The 25,043-nt window shown below is 44.4% G+C and overlaps 3 protein-coding genes across 5 annotated transcripts in view; 2 read left to right on the plus strand and 1 right to left on the minus strand.

The window, feature by feature from the left end:
- Window positions 1-56: 56 nt before the first annotated feature.
- On the minus strand, window positions 57-15,661 carry ARFRP1 (ARF related protein 1). 2 transcript variants are annotated; one of them, XM_069072632.1, is made up of 8 exons: window positions 15,456-15,661; window positions 12,995-13,094; window positions 12,250-12,337; window positions 11,853-11,935; window positions 10,744-10,825; window positions 8,992-9,062; window positions 4,687-4,787; window positions 57-4,136 (listed from the first exon to the last, which is right to left on the minus strand). In XM_069072632.1, the coding sequence occupies exons 1-8, from the start codon at window positions 15,659-15,661 to the stop codon at window positions 4,049-4,051; spliced, it is 819 nt and encodes a 272-aa protein (XP_068928733.1). In that variant the 3' UTR covers window positions 57-4,048. The 2 variants fall into 2 exon arrangements, with proteins under 2 accessions (XP_068928733.1, XP_068928732.1); XM_069072631.1 differs by lacking the exon at window positions 15,456-15,661 and adding an exon at window positions 15,296-15,439.
- ZGPAT (zinc finger CCCH-type and G-patch domain containing) lies at window positions 15,598-22,657 on the plus strand. Of its 2 annotated transcripts, none has more exons than XM_069072626.1 (7): window positions 15,598-15,739; window positions 16,487-17,183; window positions 18,256-18,389; window positions 19,530-19,685; window positions 20,493-20,624; window positions 20,779-21,184; window positions 21,737-22,657. In XM_069072626.1, the coding sequence occupies exons 2-7, from the start codon at window positions 16,597-16,599 to the stop codon at window positions 21,873-21,875; spliced, it is 1,554 nt and encodes a 517-aa protein (XP_068928727.1). In that variant the 5' UTR covers window positions 15,598-15,739; window positions 16,487-16,596; the 3' UTR covers window positions 21,876-22,657. The 2 variants fall into 2 exon arrangements, with proteins under 2 accessions (XP_068928727.1, XP_068928728.1); XM_069072627.1 differs by having other exon boundaries at window positions 15,655-15,772.
- A 45-nt stretch (window positions 22,658-22,702) lies between these two features.
- The window catches only part of LIME1 (Lck interacting transmembrane adaptor 1), a 5,797-nt gene continuing 3,456 nt past the window's right edge, over window positions 22,703-25,043 (plus strand). Inside the window, exon 1 of the mRNA XM_069072630.1 lies at window positions 22,703-23,472. The gene's annotated coding sequence lies outside the window, so the exon portion shown is untranslated. The remainder of the gene's footprint in view (window positions 23,473-25,043) is intronic.

The following is a 25,043-nucleotide window of genomic DNA, read 5'->3' on the forward strand; positions in this document are numbered from 1 at the left end:
GTATATCCAGGAAGCCTGGCACAACCCCCTACCCAGGAAGGACCAAACAGCTCAGATTCCTGATCAGATTTTTATTTTTCCAAACACAGAGAACCACTGGGGATTAAAGACAATCGATACACCTTGAGACTGGTAACCTCAAGCCCCTACAATCAGTGGCCAGACCTCTGCCTGCTTAGTGGTCAAGATGAAGGTGTCAGTAGGCAGGGAGACTATGGCTCCGTGACCACAAGCATTTAAGCATAAAGCTGGACAAATAAGCATCTGGCCAAACCTCTGCCGAATACTGCTGGGGAATTGGAAACCATCACTGATCCCTCAATCCCTAAGCCAAGGGCTGCTGCTGCATGAAAGAGCTAAATCCTCAGAGTTACTAATGTCATATATTTTTTCAATTTTCCCCCTAAGCCAGTTACAGTTCTCGGGGTAACTACGAACTAGAAGCTATGGCTGTGAGGCCTCAGGGCAAAGAGGCTCCATCAGGCACTCTGTAAGGGTCAAAGCTTTCATCAGTTAGAACAGGACCAAAGCGGTGGACAGGGAGTTTCAACCCAGCGGCTGCAAGGGTTAGGCTGGGATTTCCAGAGGAAGAGAGGATGTTTATGCTATGGAGCTGCTACTTGGTCTGGATCAGTCCAAGAATAAAGGGGTGGGATGGGATAAATGGTAAGGGGGAGAAGAATCCTAAGATATTTGGGGGAAAACTAGAAACAGTCAAATGAGGGGCTTCTCCACTGAATCATAAAAGCAAGGAGGTATTCAATGGGAAACATGGATATCTAGACTTTTGGTGGAAGGATGATTTCGTTTTTAAATTAGCCACGCTCCAGGATGTCAAACTGTACCTCCATGCTCCAGCCTCAAACTGCCATCTCTTTGGACAAAGCAAACAAGTGAGAAACACTTTCTTTGACAGGTCCCGACTCTGAAGCCTGATCCTAAAGCTCACTGTAATGCTGACCCTCTTTTAACACACAGTTAGTTCGACTAGCTATAGGAGTCAAATCTATAGGAGTCGTCTGGTTCTCCTCTGGCATAGCAGGATTTAGAGTATGGAGGATAGAGCAGATAGAGTACTTCACAAATATCTCTAACCTCAACTGAATAGCTGACCTTGCTTCTTACTGATGGTCCTGAGCCCCACAGAACATTTTCTATCCCATTCCCTCCCAACTCACCCAGGGCTCACAGTCCAAGAAAGAAGAAAGGTAGCACATTTAACATTGCCAGATCTATTTATAAATGGGATTTCTGCACAAACATATTCTCTTGTTACCATGTAATATGAAGAACAAGATGTTCCTACAGGGGCAAACATGACCTAAAGACAAACATGAAGTATGTCAAACTCCTCCCTCAAAGGAAAGATGAAAGAACAAACCCTACTTTGGTTTTTGGAGTGTGCTTATTTTCAGTTTGGACAGCTTCCTCCCCACTCTGGATCTCCAAGCTCTCAGTAAACATGAACTCTCTCACCACCAATCTGCAAAGAAGTAACAGATAACCGGCCCTTCCTGGGCCAGATCTTAACCCCCTCTATGACAGAGAAACCTTTTATCAGAAGGAATATGTCCAAGATCACAAAGGGATGTTGGAGGATCTCAGAACCATGTTTCTTTTCCTCTGATTCAGTTCAAGAAGGAGGAACTCCATGGATCACTCAGTTAGCATGGGGATTGGAAGGAAATATTTTGTTCAAAATCCTCAAACTGAATAGGGAAGCAGGTTGCTTCTTCCTGACTCCATACACTAACTTTTCTAAATTAAAAGTAAAGGAGTGGGGCAGCCAGGTAGCACAGCGAGTAAGAGCCCCAGCTCCAGTGTCAGGATAACCTGGAGATCGAATCCTGGGCTCAGACACTTAGCACCCACCCAGAAACACCTGGCTGTGTAACCTTGAGCAAGTTACTTAACCCCGCTTGCTTAAAAAAAAAAAAAAAGTAAAGGAACTTATAGACTGAGGCTCAGAGATGTGCTTATCTTGCATTAGATCCTAAAGGAAGTAAGCCACAAGAGAGAAAGACCCTAGAGGGTAATGAAAAGTAGGGTGGGGTTTGGGTTGGCCTATATTCAGACATACTTCATGCCCGTGGCTTGCAGATTGCCCAACAAATCCACTGTGGCCAAGGCCATACCTTGGAAAGACTGATTATAGGTCACTGCCCACCCCTAAACTTTATCCTATAAATGGTCTCCATGCAGCAAAATAAATTATGAGAGAACATTGCCTGAAATCTACCCAGGGCATAATACTGACCCAGCATAAGGCACAACTTAGCATGCAGGCTATGGAGGCAAAGAGACACCCAACAAAGTAGGAAGCAAGAGCCTGTATCCCCTTGGGCTTGGCTTTCCTGTATTAACCCTCTTTCTGCCCCTTTTTGGGAGGCTGAAGTCGGCTGTAATAAAGGCTGCCAAGAGCGCTACACTACTTGCTCATCTTTCCTACTCAAGGCGCCACATAAGTCTGGCCTAAAAAGGAAGAAAAATTTCCCCCAGGTACCTGCTGCCCTTCTACTTCTCTGCAGGCATTCAGAGTGATGCCCAAGTGTCTGGCTTCTCAGCTGGGCCTGGAAGTGTGAGAGAAGGGTAGCTTTGTGGTTCTGTCACTGCTAATATTACGAGTTCTGGGCAGGTGGATCCATAAATATCAGCTCTTATGCTACCAGCTAGCTGCCCAAGCCCTCTTATAAGAGGCTCTAGGGGATCATACTATCCCCCAGAGTACAATCAAAACCCTCAGAAAGAGAAAAGCATTAACAATAGGAAGATACGGAGGCTAGCCAACCTAGGCTGGTTCTAGCTGGCACTGCTGATCTTCAGCTGCTTATAAACTGTGACAGATGCTCAGTCAGTCAGCTAGCTAGGATGGAAAGCTAAGGTTTCTATGAAACTCTAGGAAGGATTTCCTATCTCTCACTGCCTTTGCTGTGGGCAACACTTCAATTTGGTCAATGACCTGGATTATCTGGAGCTGATTTCTATGTGGAAACAGCCAAAGTTGCTCTTCAATAACACCCACAAGTCCTGGAAAACCCCTCAACCATTTATGGCTTATGAGCCTGGGCCTGGGCCAGGTTTGAACAAGTTATTTCAACTACCTACTCTGGACCCCAGGGCTGGGGCCCTAGAAGCCCAAGCAGGATTTAGAGTCAAATGCTGTCAGAGGTGAACAGGTGGTGTCTATTGGAAAAGCAGCTGCAACGAAGTGTCAATGGAACTGCTTTGGCTCAAGGTATCCAACCTTTTCCTTGAAGCCCATTTCTTACATATCACCTGGTACGGCTGCTCTGAGCAGCAAAAGCAGATGGGGCTCTGCAACAAGGGTTACCTCTGCCTACTCTTGATGGTAATGTTAGCTACTTGTCATCCTGGGAGAGGCTGGGGAACCAAGTGCAGGCCATTAACCCCAGGAAAGGGGCAATGGAGAAGTTATTAGAAAACACAAGGATTTAGAGCCAAAAGATAGCCACTCCCACCAGAGTTCAGCCAAATAAACCCAAGACACCTAGAGCTTCAGGGCAGATGAGAACCACTGCCTTACATGCCTGTCACAACCCCTCATCAATATTCAAACCAGGGACTAGCCTGAGCCAGTTTTTCATGTTTGGTCTTAAGAGATAAAAGGACTAAATTTAGGTCATTAACCAAAAATACTCCACCAGCTCCCCTGAGCAACTGAGGAGTTGCTCACACCTCATGGTAGTGTGGGTGAAGTCACTCATCACACCCGACAGTTCCTGTGCTCCAGGTGAGGTGTTGGTCTTACCAGTTCCCAATCAGGAGGGTCTTGTGTTTGGTCACAGAGAAACTCTCCCCCAACACCCTCCCTTTCCCCCTCTCCAACCCCCAGGTAGAATCCTCAAGATGACATTTTTCTGGATGGAGATAAAAGTTTGTTTTAGGAAAAACAAAAACAAAATCAATAATCCAAATGAAAAGAATCCAATCGATGACAAGGTCCTGGCCCTGTTCCCTGGACAAGGAGGGTAGGTAGAATCTGCGCTGGGGGCAGCTGTCCAAGCACAGCAGAAGTGCCACCCCGGCCTTACGTGATGTCCTTCTGCCGTGGGGGGCGGTGGATATTCCTCACGACACACTTCACCATCCACTCGATGCCCTCATTCACCCCTTTGCTGAGAAAACACCAGATATGAGCAGTGGGTCCCCGTGGTTCTTCAGAAGGTGTGAGAGATGAGGAAAAGTGGGATTGGCTCTGGGGATGACTCCATGGTCTTTGAAGACAGCTCAAAGTCAAGAAGGGATAGTGGTCATAGCTATAAGCTCCCTCTATAGAACTCATTCATGTTTACAACATGACCACATTGGAAGGGATTGGACCGTATTTCCCTCCTGCCAGGGTTATGAATGTATCTTTGTTGACTCTCTATCCATTAAAGGCTGGCAGCCACTAGCTCTTGACCCTGAGCCATCTCTACCATCTAAGTCTCTGGTCCTTCTCATAAAGTCATTTATATGTGGTGGTAACAGCTGCAGGCATGCAAAAATACCCTGGGCACTAAGATGCTAAGAATACAAATTCTTCTACGGTCATTGATGGTGCTCAGATCTAGGCCATAAAAAACCTGATACTTTGGGATCCTGTTAGGCCTGGTGAAAATGGTCTACTGGCATGGCAGAGGATATGGTTAGGAAACACCCACTGCTATGCCTCCCCACACTTACCCTGTGAGAGCTGAACAAGCCTGTGTCAGGCAGTCTCTCTTTCCTATTTTATTAATGCAGTCACTGAATGCAGTCTTGATGTCAGGAATAGATAAGCAGGTCTGATGAGAAAAGAAAAGGACAGAAATATTAAGAAGCTGATCTTCTGATCACAGCAACCCCAGGGATGCCAACTGATTTGTCTTCAGACATTTGGTAACAATTGGGAATGATCTGACCACCTTTTGGAAGAATGTGTCCAAAAGGAAGGAAAAGTTACAAGGTCAACTTAGTGCTTATTGAATACCTAAGTTCTTATCCCTGACCTCTCTTTTCATTTATTCTGGGTCATCAGGGCACATCAACTACTTATCTTTAAAGGAACCATTTAACTTCTCTGCCTGTGGTCCTCCAGATGATTAAGGTAGGACCCAAATGCATTATAACAACAGCTTCTCTCATTTCATTCATCAAGCAGAATGCCATCCATTTTCCAGTTGAGCATCCTTTTATTTCAGGTGTTGGGTGTCCCGCTTCATTCATAAGGCCCTGGTCCAAGGATCCTTTCTCTTCTCTCATAGGCAAAAAAGGGATTGTGGGCTGTAATCTGTGTTTATGTAAATATTTTGAAAACATCAGTCATTGTCCCCATGATACTCTGGAGTAAGGTTTAAAGAAAGGGAAAAGGCAAGTAAACACAGCAAGTAATTCAGAAAGGGATGAGGCAAGTACAGCTAGACTTCTTCAGCTGTCAATAACAGCTCACCCTCACCCTCAGGGAATCTCTTGAGATCTGATGCTGGCAGGGATGAAGATCCAGGCCAGCCTCTGGAGACAAAAAAGGAGAGGAAAGTGGGGGGAAGGGGAAAGGGAAATTCAAAGAGAAAGGACCTAACAGAACAGGCATCAATTATGGAAATTAAGAAAAGTCAAACCCCTTTATAAACATTTGCCAAAACAGACTGCTCAATACTCTCTAAAGGTTCATTTGAGACCCCATGAATATAAGGGGCTATTAAAACCTATTCCCAGGGGCGGCCAGGTAGCACAGGGACTAAGAGCACTGCCCCAGAGTTGGGATAACCTGGGATCGAATCTGGGCTCAGACACTTAGCACCCACCCAGAAACACCTGGCTGTGTAACCTTGAGCAAGTTACTTAACCCCAAATGCTTAGGGGCAGCCAGGTGGCTCAGTGAGTAAGAGCACCCGCCCCAGAGTCAGGATGACATGGGATAGAATCTGGGCTCAGACACGTAGCACCCACCCAGAAACACCTGGCTGTGTAACCGTGAACAAGTTCCTTAACCCCAAATGCTTAAAAAAAACCAAAACAACAACAACCAAAAAAAACTATTCCCAGAGAAACCATCTTCCAAGAAGTTTCACTGCTTAACAGATTTCACCTCATCTTACATTATCTCCAGGGAATAAGCCAGAGATAAACCCTCCCTTTCAAAGATGAAGAAACTGAGGCAAAGATATTAAGGAAGTTGTACAAGAAGGTCTCACTCCAAGTCAGAAAGAGCTATATAGAATCCAGGATATAAGCCTCCCACTACTCTATGTAGTCAGGGAAAATGAAGATAATAAAATCATATTTCAGTCATAAGAAATGATGTGATTGAGAGGTATGGATAACATAACAAGCTCTCAAATACCCAACAAATGGGCTTGTAGTCACTACTTTTCCCCCCCAGCTTTCAGCAAAAGACTTCTGTAAAACAGCAGAAGATCTGAGCCTAACCACCTGTATTTAGGAAGGGCACCAAGGCAGGAAGCTCTGGGAGGATCATCTCTGGAACAGTTTTCCTCTGCAATCCTTTATCTAACTACTTGGGTATATATGTTTTTCTTCTCCTATGTAGAAATTTCATTCCTTTTTCTGAAAACATCTCTTCTTTGTCACAATGAATTTAAGACACCGGGACAAAAAGGAACATACCTGAAGGTCACTGTGGAGGCAGAAAGAGGGACAGAGGAGAAACTACACATCACTTAATATAGCACAGATGCTTGAAAGGCAGGTGACTGAAACAAAGTCCTACTTCTAGGAATCACTTTTGCTGCCTCAGTCTGTTCCAAGGTTCACCAACACAGGACTTTGGAAATTATATAGCACAGAGCCAAGGCAGAAGACTCGGCCCAGTTGTTGCTTAGAGGGAAATGGAATTCTAGAAAGAAGCCAAGAAATGAAGACTGACCCTTAACCAGAGATGACCAGTCTTTTAGCCATCCCCCATATGTATAAAACACACATTTCAGGAAAAATAAATATTCTTCTGCTATTCTGTGATTCTATGATATGTACTTTCCCCAGGATGGTTGCTATATTCTCCAGGGCCAGACACTCAAACACAATGAAGCATAAAGGCTAAAAATGAGACAAGAAACCACAGTCCAGTATTTATACAGTTTTTTGGTTTCCCTGACACCTAAAGGGAAAAATTCTTGGTATATTTAAAAGTCATTATATAAGCAGGCAGTCATCAACAATGAAGAATAAGCCAATGGCCACCATTCACAACATGCCAACAAGTGAAACACATGGAGCACACATTCATATTCCTTTCCGCTTGTAGGCAGGGCTCACTAGAGGCATGAATGGCAGGGAGGAAAAAGGAAGGACAAAGAAAATAGAGATTTCACAGGATCACAGATTTAAAGTTGGGGAAGATCTCAGAGATCATAGGAGCCAACCCTCTCCTTTTAAGGATGAGAAAACTGAGGCCCAGGAGGATTAAGGGACTTTTTCTCAATTTCACACAAGTAGTAACAGAGTAGCCCTTGAACCTGGGTCTTCTGACTACATATCTCATGCTCCTTCTACTGCACTTCCACCATGCTACTGCTAGTTCACAGTGAACTCAATCCCTCCCAACAACAATGGGCTTCAGACGTGGCTAGAGACAGGATGAATGGGGGTAGTGACCAACCAGCCTTTCTTCCTCCAGGGACTTACTTGGGAAGCTAAGATAACTTTTCTTCCTCAGTTTCCCCTTCTCTTTAATACTTCCTTTGTCGCTTGGAACTTCATGAATATGCAACATAAAGCAGTATATATAAGAACAAAGTATTTCTGTTAATGACAGTAAGTCATAATCTAATTTTCTTCAACAATTTCAGGCAAGAAGATATTTTTCCATTCTCCTTAATCTGATTCAACTCCTTTCCTTTCACATGGAAATCCAGCCTTCTCCACAACTCTTGCCTCAGTTAGGGAAATTGAGGTGGTTATTTCCTCCAGCCCTTGTCTATCTAAGAAACCACAATGCTATCCAGCGGAAAAGAAAAATCCACTTTAATCACTTCAACACTAATAGAAAGAAAAGTAAGTGCCCATAAAACATCAGTTTCTCCAGGAGGACAGGGCAACCTTTATGTCAAATAACCTACTTTTAGGTACCTGTTGGTGAAAGCCCAAGGTCCAACTGTGAGGCAGAAATACAGAGTTTAAATTAATTCAGTGGAATAGAGGATAGAAGCAGCATGAAAGAAGAATGGGATTTATATGAATTAGCGAGCATGGCTTCATCCTTTTTCTGAACAGTGTCTTATGATAATGTCAATCTGCCTCCCTCCAGTGGGCAGAAGATAGTCCTACATCTATGTGGAGGTCAGAGAGAAGGGAGAGAGAAAGGACAAACTCCATGAAGCAAATATGCCAACAAAGTTCAGACCATTGGTTGACTCTGAAAAGGGAATCTCAGCTTGACTAATGGCTTGAACCTCCTCAAACTACAAGGTGTTCTGTAGTGTCAAGGGTACATCTTCCAGATCCTCAGATGTAATAAAAAGGGAAAGATGAGTACAACAGTTCCAGGGATGATGTAATGAGAAAGAAACTGGGTTCTGAAGCACAAAGGAAGGAGCTTAAAAGATCATTATTTTTTATCACAGCAAATTTTATAGCACTAAGCAGGTAGAGAGTCAAAACTAGTCATAGACTAGTTCTTAGGTTCTTAGGCACACTATTTTAACACAATACTGGGCGGCAGAGGAAGGAAAGAAATACGAGATCCAAAGGCCTAGAAGACACACTAACAGAGAGAAGGGCCTTAGACCTAAAGGGTAAGTTATACAGGAAAGGACTGCCAGGATTTGGGAACCTCACACAAAAGGTCTCAGATATAGAATATCATAGATATATTTCCTTGAGTCCTAAACATAGCAGGTACTTACAACTCAAACTAAATAGTTATTATCTATGCCAACCCATAAGACAAAATATTCCCACCTTTGCTTGCCTTTGGGGTTCAGAGAAGTCTTAAGGCCAGTTTTATCGAAGAAAGCAATCTAGGACTGAACAAGGAGCCAGTGATCTCACCTCTACATCCTGCTTATTGGCCAGGACCAAGATAGGGACCCCCTCCAGGGCTTCACTGGTGATCATTTTCTCTGGGAGAAACAAAAATGATGAGTGATGAACTACCCCTGGGATGGAGGCATTATGCTCTGTCAGGAATTTCATTTTCAAGATCTCAGACAAGCATAATGGGGTCTGTTCATGGCCATATTACCCATATGAGTACTTCATGCCTTCATTTCGTCACAACCCACTATCTTGTCAAATTCCCCAATATGGCTTCCAACCCCATTAACCTACAAAATAAAAGTCACCCATGACAACCTAATCATCATATGCAGTGGGTTTTTCCTCAGGTCTCATCCTATCCTCTTCAAACCTATCTTCAAAACTATTGAAATTTCCTTCCTTAGACTAGTTTCTTCATCTTCTGTCACACTGCACAACGTTGGTTCTCCATCTACCACTGATCTCTTCTTACTTTGCTGTCTCCTCCTACCCTCAATCCCCTTAATAGGTCTATTCCACAATACTCTATCCCTGCCTCTCCTCTCTCTTCAGACTTTCCTCCAAAAATTCTCATGCACTATCACCTCCTTGCAGAATCTTCCAAATCTGTGCGTCCAGTCCAAACCTCTGTCCTGACCTTCAACCTATCATTTGCACCTACTTGCTGGAAATTTCTATCTTGACTGGCACTTCAAATAAGTATGCTTCAGACTATACTCACTTGCCCCACTTCTCTCATTAAAGATAGACCTTCTTTACCACTGTACTTGATTCCCTATTAGAATCACTCTCTCCCAGTCACCCAAAATCAAAATCTTAGAATCATATTTGAAGATTCTCTCTTTCTTATGCCCTATATCTAGTCAGATGCCAAGGTTTCTCAAATTTTCTTTTAAAACACTTTTCAAATCCATTACTTCTATTCCTACTGCTGCTATTACAGCTCAGGCCCTTGTTACAACAGGCTCCTTGCCAACAGTCTCTCTCCACTCAAATCTATACTACTATTATGAAGAAAGCACCAGACTTTGAATCAGAAGACTTGGGGTTGAGTCTCACTATCCTAGCTGGGAAAGCCTAGGCAAATCAATTCACTTGAGTCTGTGTTTCTTCATCTGTAAAATGGATACTTGCACTACAGACTCCAAACTCCAAGAGAATAGTTAAAGGAAAATAGACTTTAAAGCACTATGTAAATGATAGTTCTTCTTAGAGCACTACTCTGATGTCATTCCCTGGACTAAATAAAATATAAATTCCTCAGCATGACATTAAAGGTCCTTCACAATCTGGCCTCAAATTATTTTTGCAGCCTTATTTCCCACTTATTCCCTTACACAAATTTCACTTTCCAGCCAAAACACATTGCTCACTTCTTCCCAGACCTGGTTTGTATGGCTTTTTTTCTCATATGTTTCTCACAGCACTCTTCTCACTTCCATTTATAGAAATTCTACTCATTTTTTGAGGCCCAGTTCAAATGCAACTTCTCCAGTGGCGCCTTCTCTGATCTCCCCTCCTTCCTCTAGCACTCTGCATGTATTACTAATATAGTACTTATATAATGCCTTGCATGTAGTTATCTCTGTTCATGCCCTATCTCTCTTACTAAACTATAGCTTATCTAGTACGGAAAGCATGTCTCATTTATCTTTGCATTTGCCATACCAAGTCAGCCTGGCTGACTTGAATATAGCAGGCACACAATAAATGGTTTTTGAATAAATAAAACCAAGGACACCTCAGGTCAAAACCACAACTCACCAAACGCCCTCTTGGTTTCTGAGAGTCGTTCCTCATCGGTAGAATCAATGACATAGATGACCCCATGAGACTCAGCATAGTACTGGAATGATAGCAGAATGGTTAACAACTAGGAGCAGCTTCAGTATATTCCAGATGTGCATTTCAAAGATCAAAGTGAGAAAGAGAGAGGTGGTAAAATGCTGGCACAGAGCTTAGTATAAAGAGGACTTTTAAATTACTGTGATTGTCAGTTTTGCTTATTCTGAAGTAGAGATAGTTCATGGTATAAGAGAGTAGGCAATGGGCAAACCTCCATGTTGGAAATGCATTTCCTAGCCTAAAAGAAAGAAATTCAAAAGGACTTTTCATGCATTGTTTTATTCTACTCCCTATGTACCAATAGGTAGAAGTCTTGGGGTTAGAAGTTCAAGATGCGAGGCAGCCAGGTAGCACAGCGAGTAAGAGCACCGGCCCCAGTGTTGGGATGACCTGGAGATCGAATCCCGGGCTCAGACACTCAGCACCCACCCAGAAACACCTGGCCATGTAACCTTGAGCAAGTTACTTAACCCCGATTGCTTAAAAAAAAAAAAAGTTCAAGATGCTCAATGCTTTGAAATGGGCCAGATATCCTAGTCTTGGCTAACAAAATAATGAAAAATCTTAACTGAATCCTTCCTTTGTAATCCAGTGTTGGCTGAATTAGCCCAGGCAAAAGCTTCTCTTCTAGGGAAATAACCATTATTCTAAGGAAAACAGATTTTTTTTTTTGCAGGATGGTCAGATTATGGGGGGCACTCTGAGAAACACCAGAGCAAGAACCAGCTACTACTAGATATAGATTGGAGTTAGCATCTGGAAACTCCAATCTCTTAAGCACATGGACAAAAAAAAATAATATGTTTGAGCAGTTAGATTTCTAGGAGTTATTTGTCAAGTTGCTTCCTGTAAGTCAAAGTATTCATATTGTAAGGTTGAGCATAGTAAAATTACCAGAGGGCTATCCCAATAGTCTACCTAGCTCAATATCTGGTTTGTGATGGGGTTACCCAAAGACCATAGTTTTAAAAAATTTTGTGGAACTTTAAGCATAAGCACAAGCCTGAAAAAAAAAGTTCCTTTCTTACCTTGTCCCAAAGAGACTGCAATTCCTCTTGCCCTCCTAAATCCCAGAACATAAGCCGAGCTTTGCCCACATCAATAGTACCAACTTTAAGGAAAGAAGAAGAGGGAAGAAAAGAGAAATTAAAGGTAAAATACTAGATTACAGTCACAGAAAGTTCATTTTCCCCAGTCTCTCATCTGGAAGTAAAGCAAAATAACTCCACACTACTCTATAGAGTAGCAATCACTGAGATAAGGAAGGTACTCAGCTCTCAGAAATTCGGTTTCTTTGCTTTACCACCTAAGAAGATCAATGAATAATCTGCTACTGCCTGGCTATCTTACCTAGGTCATCATAAGGTACTGTCACAATATAGCCATTTGTTTTCCCGATTCTGTAACCCAAAAAGATTCACTTACTATTCAGGCCCACTGTAGTGGTGATTTTGGATAAACTCATCCCTTTGTAGTTTTTGTTAAATCTGGTTTTCGTTTGCTCCAGGAAAGTCTAGGTAGATGGAAAAACAAACAAGAATCAAAGTTTAAAATTGTCCAAAATGGAATAGGCTGCCTCAGAGGATATGAGTTCTCTGTCAATGGAAATCTTCAAGTGGAGGCTAAATGACACTTGTCAAGGATTTTGTTGATGGGATTCATGATTTCAGAAAGGGCTAGATTAGATGAGTTGAGCTCATTTTCAACTCCAAAATTCTGTTAGTTTCTATAATCCAAGAGTGTGCCATAGTTAGCTCCTACCAACTCATGAGACTTGAATGTTAAATTTTCAGTGTATTTACACCAAAGAAAAGTTTGATCTATTGTCTTGTTGATTGCCTGGGCTTAAGAAAATGATGAAGGAAATGACAAGAATGCAGAATAAACATAAAAGTGTGCTGCATGAACTTTTTTTTTCCTTTGGGAGCTAGCAATTGAACACTTAATTAGCACACACCAAATATAACTGTCTCTGAAAAATGGACCCAAACATCACTCCTTCCCCTTTCTAAAATGCTCCTTTCTTATAATCACTTATAATAATCATCTCTCAGACCTACAACTGACCTATCACATAATCAGTTGAAATTTTACTGAATGAAAGAAAAATAATGTAGCAAAATAAATTTTATGAATTGGAATTGAGGTAACCAGAAAAGAAACTACCTACCGTCTTTCCTGCATTGTCCAGCCCCAGTATTAGGATGCAGTATTCATCTCTCCGGAACATGTATTTATAAAGCCCGGAAAGGAGTGTATACATCCTGCTCCTGTAAAGTACAAGAAACCAGGAATCACTGGGGAAGAATACACCATCTGGGACTCTGTTCTTTACAGCATCTTTGTTGCTTCCTTCACTATACCAATAGTGATGGTAATAACAATAGATAAAACAAGCCTGAGAGTCAGAAGGGCCAGGATCCTATTCTAGGCTTTTTTTTTGCTGTGTAACCTTAAGAAAAATCAACTTCTTCTCAGTTTCCTCATTTGTAAAATGAGTATTAAACCACAGACTTATTTACTCCCTAGAAATGTTGTAAAGATTAGATTCTGCCTGAAAAACTTTTAAGCTTTTGGGAAAGATCAGAGATAACCATGCCATAATACCACTAGGTTTATCCCACAGCTCTTTCCATGTGACTGGAAAAGTTCCCCCAAAGACACTGGTATGTATCAGTGAGTTTCTGCTTTCTTTTCTATACAGTGAACTAGATTGAGTGTTTCAAGCAGGCTAATTGGGGCTTTTAATTTCTCCCAACATAACAGCCTACAGCTGAAAATACCCAGGCACCAAAGTTGCGCAGCACACCAGCTCTTTTATGGGGGGCACTATCATTCACCTAGATAGAAACTTGTCCCTTTATTTCAAGCCGCTATAACCCAGAGATACTAAGCTTTTAAGGGTTTTTTAAGGATTATAGGAAATAAATTTGGGGCCTCAGAAATTTGCATAACTTGTACTCTATGAACCAAACCCACACCTCCACCACAGCCAACAAAAACAAGTCTAATCTTTCAGTAAGGAAACCATCTTCTTTACTGCTGACTTACAGGGTCGGCTAGCAGGTAAAGAGAACAGTATCAGCTTTCAAATAATAACTTGGAACAGTAGGATAGGATAGACCTACTGGCTCAGTAGTAAGACTAGGGAGGTTCTACCAGTAGGCAGACGACCTGATCTGGACATTCATACAGAGGGCAGTGTAAACTCACTAGTTCTGAGGTTAGATAGCTCATAAATGAAAGTGAGGTGGGAGATAAGTGTAGGACTTTATGGCTTAGAAAAAAGCAACCTATCAATTGGGGAATGGGGAATAAGCTGTGGGGAATAATCAAATGGGGAATAAGCTATGGCATATGATTGCGTTGGAATGCTATTGTGCTATAAGAAATGGGGGGGATGATTTCAGAAAAACCTGGAAGACTTATATGAACTGATGCAAAGTAAAAAAAGCAGAACCAGGAGAACAATGTACACAGTAACATAATGTTGAGGCAGCTACTAGGCAGTAGATAGAGGGTTGGGCCTGGAATCAGGAAGACCAGAGTTCAAATCCAGCTTCAGACAGTTACTAGCTGTGTGACCCTAGGCATGTCAACTTAACCTTGTTTTCCTCAATTTCTTCATCTGCAAAATGAGCTGGAGAAGGAAATGGCAAACCAGTCTTTGCCAAGAACCCCAATTGGGGTCAAAAAGGGTCAGACACAACTGAAAACACTGAACAACAAATATAAACAGTAGCAATATTGTAATAATGATCAACTGTGAAAGACTCAGCTACCCTGATCAATACAATGATTCAAGACAACTTCAAAGTATTTGTGGTGAAAAATGCTACCCCTCTTCAGAGAGAGAACTGAGTGAATATTGGAGCATACTTCTTTTGCACTTCATTTTTCTTCCCTTTTTTTTGGGTGGTGGTGGGGGTAGGGAACAACATGGCTAATAGGGAAATTTTTTTAAAAAGAAAAGAGGCAAAGCAGTTTCCAATGGACAGCAAGGCTCTACTGGCTCGAAAGTAGGGCAGAGAGCGATGTATTCCCTCCCATTAGCTCAGATGGAGCAATGTTCTCGGAAGAAGTGGCAGTGTGACTCCACGATCTCTAAAGTGGGGAGTGAGGAGGTAGTACAGGAACACAGGTTCAAAAGAGGTGTGGAAGGGCAAGATAAACCCATAGACTCCGAAGTGGAAGGAGGGGGCAGTGTAGTCTAGTAGAGGAAGGGGGCCCGGAGCGTCACCTAGGAAACTAAGTCCTATGGCCCAGCTGAGGCCCGTGCCAGGAAGGAAGGGATGCGCCTGGGTGGGAGAGTGACCCCTGGGCTTCCTCTTCTTCTCCAGGGAGAAGGGCCCTCCCCACAGTGGGAACTCTCTGGTCCGTCCTCAAACTCCTAAGTCGGCGGCTCGGGGACCTCCACAACGAACGTGGAGCCCGTGAGGAAGCTATAGGGAACGGGCTGCGGGGCTCCTACCTGCGGCCTAGCGCCTCAGAGACGGAGCCGGAACGACTGCTACTACAGCTACTAGGGCCGGACGGGACCCTACCGGGCCACTACCAGTACGGCCAGCAAGAGTCGACCTCTCTTGCTGACCCTGGCGCTATGACTTCTGGGAAATAGAGTTCACCCCGACCTCTTGGAGAAGGGAGAGGCCTTTTGGAAACTACGAATCCCAGCAGGCACCACAAGACCGCCGACAGTAGGCTTGTCAGCTCCAACAAAGCTTGCACTTCCGGTGGACGGCAGAAGCTGGGGAGGGAGTTCCGGTGGGTTCGTGGCGACCCGGTGAAGGAATCGAGGAGCTGTTGTGGGCCTCTCTAGCCAGAAGAAGTAGGGCATCTATGATTGGTCTGCCGGAGCGGCTTTTTCATGGCGGCCGTGGAGGTGGCGGCGGCGGCTGCTTCCTAGGCCTGAGGGGTGAGCGGCTGAAGAGACACCGAGCTTACGGGAGTAGGGCCCTTAAAAGCCTGGGCAGGGAGGACGGGGCTCGGGAGCAGGACTAGAAATGAAGAAACGATCCCCCACCGAGGGTCTATGGGCGAGGTCTCTGCGGAGGACGCCCAAGGGCTAGGCCTCATCTCCCCTCCCCCACCATCCTGCTCCCTCCGCCGCCCCTTCCTCCACCGCTGTCCCTTCCTTCCTTCCCGTCTTTCTCGTTATCCTCTTCCACGCTCCTTCTCCACCTTGTTCTCTTTTTACTCCTCTTCTCTGCCCTTAGGAGCTTACATTGTACTGGTGAGAACCAAGATTTAGGCAGCTAAGTCAGTAAATAGTTTGTAAAAGGTAAATAATTCTTTTCCTCCTCCCACTATCTTTTCTCTCCTCCCTCCCTCTTCTTCCTACCCTCACCATGGCCTCATCCAGTCCCCCTTCCTTCTTCCCTGTGGTCTATGTCTCTTCCTCCTCTCCCTAGCTTTTACATCCCATCTTCCCTTCAGACCCATCCAATTAGATGACAACTTTAAGTTAAGGAGCCTTAATTTTAAAGGAAGACGTGGTTCCTGCCCTTCCTCGTCCAAGTTGGACACATAGCCTTGCTCTGGCGTAGCTGTCAGTTGACATGAGTAATGACACTCCCCCTAGTCTGAGAGGGACTCAAGTCTCAACAGGGACTTCTGTTGTGATTAAGCTTCTCTTTGAAATGGCCGTATTTCCTCCCTGCAGCTCGTGATTCCTAAGGGTTGTTGTGGAGCAACTGCCTCCTAGCCAGCTTTTTGGAGGATGTAGGCATACTTAAGTAGATCGTCAGAAGAGCTACAGACTGCCTCTGCAGGATGGATGAAAATAGTGTGGAAGCTTCCATCCAGACCTACCATGTCCAGTTGCAGCAAGTAGAGCTGGCCCTGGGGACCGGCTTGGACCCTACTGAAAAAGCTGACTTGCTTCAGCTCCAGGCTGACTTAAAGCAGCTGATCGAGCTGACCGAGTCAAGTCTTGTGTCCATCAAGAAGAGCAAGCTCCTGGCCACACTGGACCCAAGCCTTGGCCTAATTGAGAGTGCAGTAAGGGATGAAGCTGAGTATTTGGCTTTCCAGAATGCCATTCGTGAAGTGACAGGAGATTCTGAGACTCAAGGTGCTGAAACTGCAACCTCTCCTGAAAGAGGGGAAAGAGAAACCGAGCCTGACAGATCTGGGCATGAAGAGGAAGAAGAGGAAGAGTTGAGTGGGATGAAGGTGAATGCTCCCTATTATAGTTCATGGGGCACTCTGGAATACCATAATGCTATGATTGTGGGGACAGAGCATTCAGAGGACGGCACAGCAGGGGTTCGTGTGCTCTATCTCTACCCGACTCACAAGTCCCTAAAACCTTGTCCCTTCTTCCTGGAGGGAAAATGCCGATTCAAAGAGAACTGCAGGTAATTCTCTCTCCTGTCCCATTCTGCCATTACAGGTACCAGCAAACACTCAGGCAGCTGAGGACAGCAGCTTCAGCTTGGAATGGTTGGGAATGATTGCTTTAATTTTTAATCATTTCTCATGCTGCCAAGAGGTGCAAGGTAGCAGAGGCACTCTTAGTGTTGTTTTCTTGCCCTCATTCGCCCAATATAGGGTATGGCAGTGTTTAGAAATTAAGGTTTGGGGTTTTTCTGGTGGAGGGGGTACATTTTGGGAGGAGGGTTCTTGGACCAGAGTTTGATCCTAGGCACATCTATCGCCCCTTCTCCACTCCTCGGTTTACTCCTCTGTTAAATAGGACTATACTTCTTTGAGTGCTTTGAGTTCTCCTGTATCGCACATGTGTGAAGCAACCTTGCAAATGCTGTAGCTACTCACCCACAGTGAGTACCCTATGTGTCCAGTGAGATGCAGTGGTGGGGCTTTACTCCCATATGTTTTGGGGAGGGGCAGGGGCGGGGTGGAATAGGGATACCTAAAGGGTATTTGATTTTGTTTCTGTTCTTGTTTGCAAGGTTTATGGAGAGGCGTATTTCCATGTTGGCCTGAAACTGCCTTGTGGGACTCTTCTTCCTTGAATTTACATACCCTTTTTCATTGAAAATAATTCAGCCCAACTAAATGAGCAGTGGTGTGAAAAATATGATAAAATATATAATCTGGGGCCCTCACACTTGATTTTGTGTGGAATCAGCTGTGTGAGCTCTTACTTTAACTGTACATTGGCAACTTGGGACCAAACTAGTTATCATAAAGAAGCAGTGGATAAGCCACTGAGCTGACAATCCACTCCCAGAGAGTTGAGAGTTTACTGCAAACACCTGTCCCACCAAAAAATGGTAAAAAAAAAATAAAACAGCCCTCAAACTCCTCATTGTTTTTGAATGGGATACCTCTTTTTTGCCATCTTTCTGATGATCTGCATTTGGGTACAAGTTCTGACAGGTACTGGATTTGCTTCTTCTTGGTACCTGATATTAGTGCCATTTATGGGAGGGAATATTTGATTTGTACTTAACCTAATCCCTGCAGGTTCTCCCATGGGCAAGTAGTTGCTGTGGATGAGCTTCGCCCCTTCCAGGAACCAGACCTGAGTGCCCTGCACACTGGCTCAGCCTGTCTGGCTAAGTATGATGATGGAATTTGGTATCCAGCCCGGATCACAGGTGAGCTATTAAGACAGGGAGGACTAATGGTTTCCTTAACCAGCATCTCTTGAAATGATTGCCTCAAGCCAGTGATTTTGAAAGCTGGATCTGATTTCAGATTTTTTTTTTCCAAAAATCAGTTAGTTGTTAAAATTTGATGTCTTTATTTTCATCATGTATTGGACACTGAAATGGAATGGCATTCGGTGTTTCCTTTCTTCCTGTTTGTTCATTTAACTGTACTGCTTCTGTGACAATATTTAATGAAGACAGTTATTGAAAAGCTCTTTGAATATAGCAGTAAAACAAGCCAAGGATTGTGGCTAGGTCCTCAGTGCCATCAGGTAGAACACCTGAGAGAAGTAAACTTGATTTCTCCCATCTTCCCAACCCCACCCCCAACACTATCAAGGATTGACCTTTATTTAGTTCTTTGAGTCTACAAGTATTTACTAAGTTTATGTTATTGCAAGCATGGTGCTAGGAATATAAAGACAAAAATGAAACACGCCCTGCCCTTGAGGAGCGAGAGGGGTAAGTCAATTCTAAATACATACGATATAAATCATTAAGCAGTTTTCAGCGTGGAGGAGAGCACTAACAACTTAAGGTATCAGGAAGTAGCACTTGGAGCTGAGCCTTGAAAGGAATAAACAATTCTCAGAAGCAAAGGGAATAGGGAAGGCATCCCAGGGAGCAGAGATCCAGAGGCTGGAGCTGAAATGTCACTCACAGCAAACAAGTATGTCAGTTTGATTGATAACATGGAATAGGTGAGGAAGAGTGATATGAAATCAGTCTGGAAAAATTAATTGGAGTCAGTTTTTGGAAGTACTTTAAATATCAAACAGACTGGTATATATTTTATACTACAACTTATTAGGAATCCACAAAAACTTCTTGGTTAGAGGTGTGACAGACCCAGGGGGAATAATGGAACAGGATAGTAGACTCAAGTAAAAACACTTGATTATCATTCTCAGTTAATAACATTGTATAACCCTGGGTAGCAACTAACCTTTTTTTTGTCTCGGTTACCTTATCTGTAATGTTTTAGTTTCCAGTTCCACTTTTGTGTTTTTGTGGTGGTTTTTTTGCTCATCCTGTTTGTTTCAAATGATCATAAAGTTAATTGATGTTCTGTTTTTCCTCCCACAGATGTGGACAGTGGCTATTACACGGTCAAGTTTGACTCACTGCTTCTCAAAGAAACTGTGGTGGAGGGGGATGGTATTATGCCTCCTCTACGAAGTGAAGACAGTACACTTTCGGAGTCTGATGGAGATGATGTGGATGCTTCCAGCTATGCCAAAGGTACTGACATGGCTCTGTCTTACTCCTGTTGAGCAGTAGAGCACTAATGTCCTTGACCATTCCAATTCAGCCTACAGGAAATGTAGAACTCTGTTGTTATGAAGGCAGGTGGAAGGGCAGGGGCTAAGTATCTAGAGGTCTTTCTTCAGTTAGAAATCATTTTGTTCCATCTCAATCTTCTTGGAGTTTTTTGGTAGCTCTTACTTTTATAGTGCCTCAGTATTTGCAGAGTGTTTCCTCAAAGCAACCCTGCAAGGAGGATAGGGCAAGTTTTGTTATCTCCATTTGACAAATGAGAGTGAAGGTCAGAGAGGCCGGGTTCTTTGCCCACATTCATGCAGTTAATACATGATGGACCCAAGTTTTTAAAATGGGCTCCTGACTCCTAAGTTCAATACTCTTCCATTACCACCAGCTGTCATAACTCCAAACTCCTCTGGAGCTTCTCTTGGTAATTGCTGCTAATCTATATAGGAGATGAGTATGGAAGTTAGAGTGGAAAAAATAATGTTACTGTTGATAAGGGAAAAAGGCAATGCTGCTAGTACTCTCTAGGGAGAGACTCTATAGCAGTAGGGTCCTCCATATACAATCTCTGTCCAGGTTCTGTACTTACTAGACTCCTCTGTGAGGAGAGTTGCAGCTTCTGTGGAGTGTCTCTTGGCCACCTTGAAGTCAACTTATGCCCATTCAGTGGAAGAATATATGGGAATCATTAACCTCTGGGTTCAGGTTGCATCAGGAGGAGTCCCTTGCTGTGTGGTCCCTTCCTTAGTTAAACTAATGTCCACTTCTGTTTTTTTGTAGTTGTGGAGTCAGATGCCTTGGAAAAAGGGGCTTGGGGCCCTGCTTGCAGCTCCTCATTTGCTGGCTGGGAGGCACATACCCGAGGCATTGGTTCCAAACTCCTTGCTCAGATGGGCTATGAGTTTGGCAAAGGTAACTCTTTTTAGCCTTTGAGGCATGTCTTCAACCCAGTAGTCTTCATATAATGGCATTGATTTGTCAATATTGACTCTAGCTATATAGTTCTGTAATTCCATGCTGAATGATAACATTTTCTTCTGCTCTCAACCCTCCTTTGTCATCCTAGGTCTTGGAAAGAATGCCGAGGGCCGGGTAGAGCCCATCCATGCTGTGGTACTTCCGAAGGGGAAGTCCCTAGATCAGTGTGCTGAAATTCTCCAGAAGAGAACAAGCAGCAAACCAGACCTTGGCAAGCCAAGGAAAAGCCAGGCAAAGGGGAACGGAGTCAAGGGACGCCCACCCCAACGCAATGTGTTTGATTTCCTAAATGAGAAACTCCAAGGCAAGGTTCCTAGGGTCCAAGAGGAAGGGAAGGTCCCATCCCTTAAGAGGAGTAGCAAGGAGCTCTACCATGCCAGCAAGAGTACCAAGCGATCCCTAAGTGTACAGCTTTTCCAGATCTTGGAAAAAGTGGAGCAAACTCAGAGGGACATCCGAAGTATACAGGAAGCCCTAGCCCGGAACATTGGCCGGTATGATATAGGCTTTTCCTGGAGAGGGAAGACCCTGGGGAGAGATTGGATGTCAGATGGGTGCCAGCAAGAAAGACAAGGTTTCTACTGCACATCTGAAATTAGACTGGTAGGCTCAAGAGCCAAATCAGCAAACATTTATTGAGTGCTAATGATGTGCTAGCTAGTCATTGTTTTATCGAATCCTTTTGTTGAATTCTCCCAATGTGGCGATGACTATATGAGGAGCATTTGTCTCCAGAGAGGAATATCGTTTGAGGATAAAGTAGGGTTAGTTCAGTTTGCCAGCCTTCAGATAGTTCTTAAGTCCCCCAAAGAGGGCATAGTCACTCTTAAATTGTTCAGAGTAAAAAGCAGACAGCCTTGGCCCTCGTGGAGCTTCTAGTCTAATAAGAAACACAACAGACACAACAATAATCAATATCAAATTATGGGAAATGTAAAGGAAAATCGGATTATAGCAGAGGCTGGAGAATCAGTTAAATTATTTTGGGAAGGTTTCCTTGTAAAGCTGAGGCTGGTCCCGAGAGTAACTCCATGGTTTCTTTCTAGGCATAGTGTGGCCACAGCCCAGCTGGAGGAGAAGTTGGCTGGAGCCCAGAAGGAGCTGAAGAATCTCCGGGCCCAGGAGGCAGGTTTGCAGCGGGAACAGAAGACTGCTGACACACACAAGAAAATGACAGAGTTTTAGTGCTGAAGTGGGAGTTCTTTCCTGTCTCCTGAGTCCATCCTTCCCCCTTTCTCTTCACCACCCCCCCCATCCCCACTTCCACAGTTTGTGTGGCCCAAGCCAGAAAGCCCAAGTTTCCTCCATTCTCCTCCTCTGTTCCTAAGCCGTGGGTACTTGAGGGGGCAGGCCCCACTAGGGATACCTGTTGCCATCCTTAGTGAGCTCTGCTTTAGCCTCGTTGACTGGAGACCCCTTCTTTTGGGCCACAGGTAAGGATAGTGGTTTAAGACTAGCTGGAGGCTCCCAGGGAATGGGCTGGCTGGAGCAATAGTTTCTGCCTCCTGAGCTACCAGACTTGGGGTCCTTAATTGTACCTGCTTTAGACAGAACCAGGAAATTATAACAAATGACCTTTTCCCACACTCCCCCAGAGCCAGACTCCCTCCCAGGCTCACCCATCAGCCAGTTTGTGGCCTCCATTCTACAGAAGGGTGAAGCCTGAGGCATGTTAAGAAGGTCAGGTGTCACTCCTCCCCCTCCCAAAACACCCCTGAAAGCAGATGGAACAGGAGGGAGGTCCAGAGGAGCAGGGCCTGCAGACCAAGGTCTTCACTTTCCTGGTAACCCCAGGCCTGTCCAAACACAGACCGAGCTGTATTGATGGTAATGTCTTGGGGCAGCCTCTTGGGAGGGGGGAACACTTTTCTCGACACTTGTTTTCCAGTTTGTTCTGCCACAAGGCCTTAGGATGGAGTTTTTCTTAAACAAAATGATTAAAGTGACGTTGTTGCTGTGTCATTAAATGGAGAGTCTCTGGTGATGGCCAAGACCAAAAATAACAAGGCAGTGCCCTGGGCACAAAATGAGGGCTTAGGACTTGGAAGGATAGGAAGATTCAGGGAATGGGGTAGGGGAAAGATGAGGCAGGGTGGGGGACTACTTGATAGGAGCTGTGGCTGACTGGTTCCTTACCTCTTCAAAAGTGGCTATGGCCATCTGGGCAAAGACCTATCAGTCAGATGGGGAAAACCTTTCAGCCCCCACCTTAATCCTTGTCCAAATGTGGCTTCTCTGTCAGAGAAGAAAAATCAGAGAAGCCAGAATAGTAGGTAAAAGAACCCAGAGAGAGCACAGGACATTGAAGTTTCACCCCCAGATTGGCTGTAATTCCTTACAAGTTACCACTGTACAAGGTGGGTGGTGGCTTGGCTATGTAGGCCTTTGATTTACTGCACAGAATTCAATAACGGGGCCCAACAGATTGAATGGAGGGGCCAAGGGTGCTGGGCTGAAACATTCAAAGGCTCCAGCAGAGGGAGCAGTACTTTGCTAGGTTCCTCCAATCTGCAGAATGTGGATTAGGTGATAGAGGTTTAGAAACTACCCAGGGTTGGGTGGGGAGATGTGCTAGGCACGGGCCAGGAAATGAGCCCTTGGTGCTAAGGGTGGGGGATGAACAAAGAAGCTACCACTTTAGAAGACATGCTGGAACTGTCCCAAGGCTGGCTAGCAGGTCCAGAGCCTCCGTCCGGCAGAGTGAAGAGGAAGATAGCAGCAGCAGAAGCAGCACCAGTGATCGTGGGGGCTGAAAGTAGAGATCAGTAGAATTTGCCTGAAAGTAAGTGCTGTGTAGGCTTTTTGGGTTCTGTAAGAAAAGGCCCATGGAGGTATTGGAAAGCAAAGGGGAAGTGGACCCAGTGAGGCAGTTCCAACTATCCCCCAGGCTTAGGAAGGGGGACAATTAGAAAATACCCTCAGCATAGGAGCTATCCTACTTAGTATCTGTTGATGTTAACGGTTTGTCAGCTAAATGCTTTTCATCAACCTAAGTATTGGTAGGGATAGTACCAGTTGAGCAAAGCGAATACCTTTCCAATGGTGGGGAGGGAAGAAGCAATGCCTAGATATTGGTCTGTATGGAGCTAAAAGGTCAAAGTCATGTGATTTATTTCCTAGGAATTTGGGGCCTACATCCTCCCATCCTGCCCTTTACTGATTCCCAAGCAAAGATACCTTTACCAGTTTGGGGGGCAATAATTAAAACATCTTAGTATTTAAGTATTTTGGGACAAATCTGTAAATTCAGCAGTTAGTGAGTTCCATTCTTTTTGGCCTTTATTCTCTGTCATATCACTCCCCACTAGGAACCCTGTTCTGGTAAGAGAGAGTTGCTTTCTGGGTTTTAACTCAAAGCCAGAAACTACCTTGTCCCCATTGTTGAGTTACGAGGAGGAACCTCACCTCCACCCTCACATCATTTCTTAAACATTGGGGGGATGGGGGTCATCAGGCAGGAATCAGAAAAGCAGATGGTGTATGAAAGGGCTTCTGTTGCTGCCCTTTCAGGATGGCTAAAAAGGGGGGCTCAGAAGCTGAAGCTCAGGGAAAGGTCCCCTGCAGATCCCCTACTCTTACCCATGCTGCTTTTTCCCCCCCTTTTTTGGAGGGGGAAGGCAAGGCAATTGGGATTAAGTGACTTGCCCATGGGCTTATAGCTAGTTAAATGTCAAGGGTCTGAGGTCAGTTTTGAATTTAGGTCCTCCTGACTTCAGGGCTGGTGCTCCATTCACTGTGCCATCTAGCCACCTCTCCTGCTTTTCTTGATCCTTCTATGAGATCCATTCTTCTTTACCTGCAGCTCCCTGGCCTCAGTTCTGAAGTCACCAAGGCATTTTGAAGGGTGGAGAGGGTGGCAGTTTCCCTCCCTATCCAGCAATTTGGCTTTGTGGCAGCAACAGGTGATGCCTTTCAAGGACTTCCTCACCATTGGCCATCTAAAGTAAATGTATTCTCATCAGAAATGCTCTGGTTACACAATTCACATGCTGATAGCAATGGTCAACTGTTTACCACCACTTCCTCCACCACCATCATTTCCTCCCTCTCCCTTTGCTTTCCCATTCCCCAGCCAAAAAATAAAAAAGTTAAAGCAGTATCTGAGATTAGTGGGGCTGACCTTGGTGAACTTAGAATGATAAAATCACCTTCACCTCAGTAAGGTCTACAGGCTTTGTGGTTTGTGGGGTCAGTATGGTGTGCTGTTTTGTGGTTTGGGGTGAAACCACAACTGATTCCAGGTCGGCAGGGCTTAAAATCTCCCAGGTATAGTTTTTGGGGTGGGGGGAAGGAGTCTCTTTGGGCAGTGGGGTAGGTAGGTGAGCCATTCTCCTTATTCCTCTCCACCCCCCC

Source organism: Petaurus breviceps, unplaced genomic scaffold (genome assembly GCF_028583685.1).
Source record: "Petaurus breviceps papuanus isolate PSGF00001 unplaced genomic scaffold, PetGlider_PUasm1.0 90847, whole genome shotgun sequence".
NCBI classification, from domain to species: domain Eukaryota; kingdom Metazoa; phylum Chordata; class Mammalia; order Diprotodontia; family Petauridae; genus Petaurus; species Petaurus breviceps.